Below are 1,884 nucleotides of genomic sequence, written 5' to 3'. Positions count from 1 at the left end.
TGGGGGTGGGGTGTGTGGCCTTATGACACACTTCCAGTGATGTCAGGGGGTGTGGCCTTATGACACACTTCCGGTGATGTCAGGGTGTGTGGCATATGCTAATGAGTTATGCTAATGAGTTCCCCTAGCTCTTTTTCTACAAAACGACCCCTGCTAAGGACACAAGAAGAGCCCTGCTGGATCAGAGCTGTATAGGGTTTCCAACTCTGGGTTGGGAAATTCCTGGAAATTTGGGGGGGGGGCATGGCGAGGGTGGGGCTTTTGGAGGGACTTCAGACAGGTACAATGCCATAAAACCCACCTTCCAAAAGCAGCCGTTTTCTCCAGGGAAACTGATCTGTGTATCCTGGAGATCGGCTGTGATTCCTGGAAATCTCCAGCCACCACCTGGAAGTTGGCAACCCTAGGCCAGTGGCCACCTAGCCTAGCATCTTGTTTCACTCGGTGGCCAACCAGTTCCTCCGGAAGTCCAGCAACAGGGCACAGAAGCCAAGGCCTTTCCCAGTGTTGCCTCCTGGCACTTGGGATTCAGAGGTTTACTGAACATGGAGGTTCCCTTTAACCACTGTGGCCAGTAGCCACTGATCCACCTGCCCTCCATGAGTCTGTCTTTTAAAGCTGCCTGTGCCTGCCGCTATATTCTCCGCCAGTGAGTTCCACATTTTAAATACTTGCTGTGAAAAGAAGTATTTCCATTTTTGGATGAGACGGTGTATGGTTTCTAGAATGGAAACGATACACCGGCGCACCTTATTAATGCACAGCAACAGGACGGACACGGCTTCTCCACTGCTCTCAATGTTCACAACAGGGCAGGTTAACACACTAAAAGGAAAGAGGTCTCTGCCCCAAGAAGCCTACACTCCATCCTGCTTGCTCAGTCTCTCGCTGGGAGTCTCTGCTCTCACACACACTTCTCTTTGCTGAAGCAACCAAGGGTGGTTGTACAGGAATGCTGCTCCAGCATCCAATCACCCTTCAAGGTCAGGCTGTCTAGTCACACTGGCTGGGGCTCGCCAGGGTCTCAGGCAGAGGTCTTTCACATCAACTGTGGCCAGATCCGTTAACTAGAGATGTCAGGGATTGAGCCTGGGACTTTCTGCATTGCAAACACATGCTCCGTCACTGGACCACAACCCTTCCCTGTACAGCTGTAGCAGCTGTTGGCTCTCCTCCCAGTAGCTAGTCACCGAAAGGTGTCTCGCAACAGTCTTTTTCATGGGGTTTTGTCTGAACTGGTATTGATTCTACAATTTAAAACGATGAGAACTGACTTTCTTCAAAGGCCCTCAATATTTAGTGGACACAGTAAATGCTCGTTTCACAATATCCGAGTATTTTTTAAAAGTATTTAGTAGCTGGCTACAGCTACTAAATAGCCACCAGCTCCATTCTTCACACCTACCGTCAATCCCAAGAACGTCCAGCAGGTCTGTCCATATTCTCCAGAAGGTATCTACCAGAACATCCACACCATACACGAATCGCTCCGTCAGTCTGGAGAAGAACTGCAAAAGGAGAGCCACAGAGTTGAACAACTTTATTCACCGGGTGATATTTTAAAAACTTATAGCGCCTGGTCTTATATACTACTTTTGGGGTGGTGGAAAGTGCCATCAAGTCACAACTGACTTATGGTGACCCTGTCGGGTTTCCAAGGCAAGAGACGTTCAGAGGTGGGTTTGCCATGGCCTACCTCCATGTCATGACCCTGGTTATTCCTTGGAGGTCTCCCATCCAAAGACTAGCCAGGGCCGACCCTGCTTAGCTTCTGAGATCTGAAAAGAAGAAGAAGAAATGCATCTGCCCAAATTTTAACACCAATTTTGGAGTTTCCCCAAAATTCTGAAGCATTACACCATTTTCATTAGAGGGGGAAATGGC

At 49.0% G+C, this 1,884-nt stretch overlaps 1 protein-coding gene across 1 annotated transcript in view; it reads right to left on the bottom strand.

The window, feature by feature from the left end:
• The window catches only part of BRI3BP (BRI3 binding protein), an 11,758-nt gene that overhangs the window by 1,694 nt on the left and 8,180 nt on the right, over nucleotides 1–1,884 (bottom strand). Inside the window, exon 2 of the mRNA XM_015420855.1 lies at nucleotides 1,406–1,508. Within this exon, the coding sequence (XP_015276341.1) occupies nucleotides 1,406–1,508 (103 nt within the window). The remainder of the gene's footprint in view (nucleotides 1–1,405; nucleotides 1,509–1,884) is intronic.

Source organism: Gekko japonicus, unplaced genomic scaffold (genome assembly GCF_001447785.1).
Source record: "Gekko japonicus isolate JY-2015 unplaced genomic scaffold, Gekko_japonicus_V1.1 scaffold2186, whole genome shotgun sequence".
Classification (NCBI taxonomy): domain Eukaryota; kingdom Metazoa; phylum Chordata; class Lepidosauria; order Squamata; family Gekkonidae; genus Gekko; species Gekko japonicus.
Note: the sequence above shows the minus strand (reverse complement) of the source record. Positions and strands in the feature narration are given on the sequence as shown.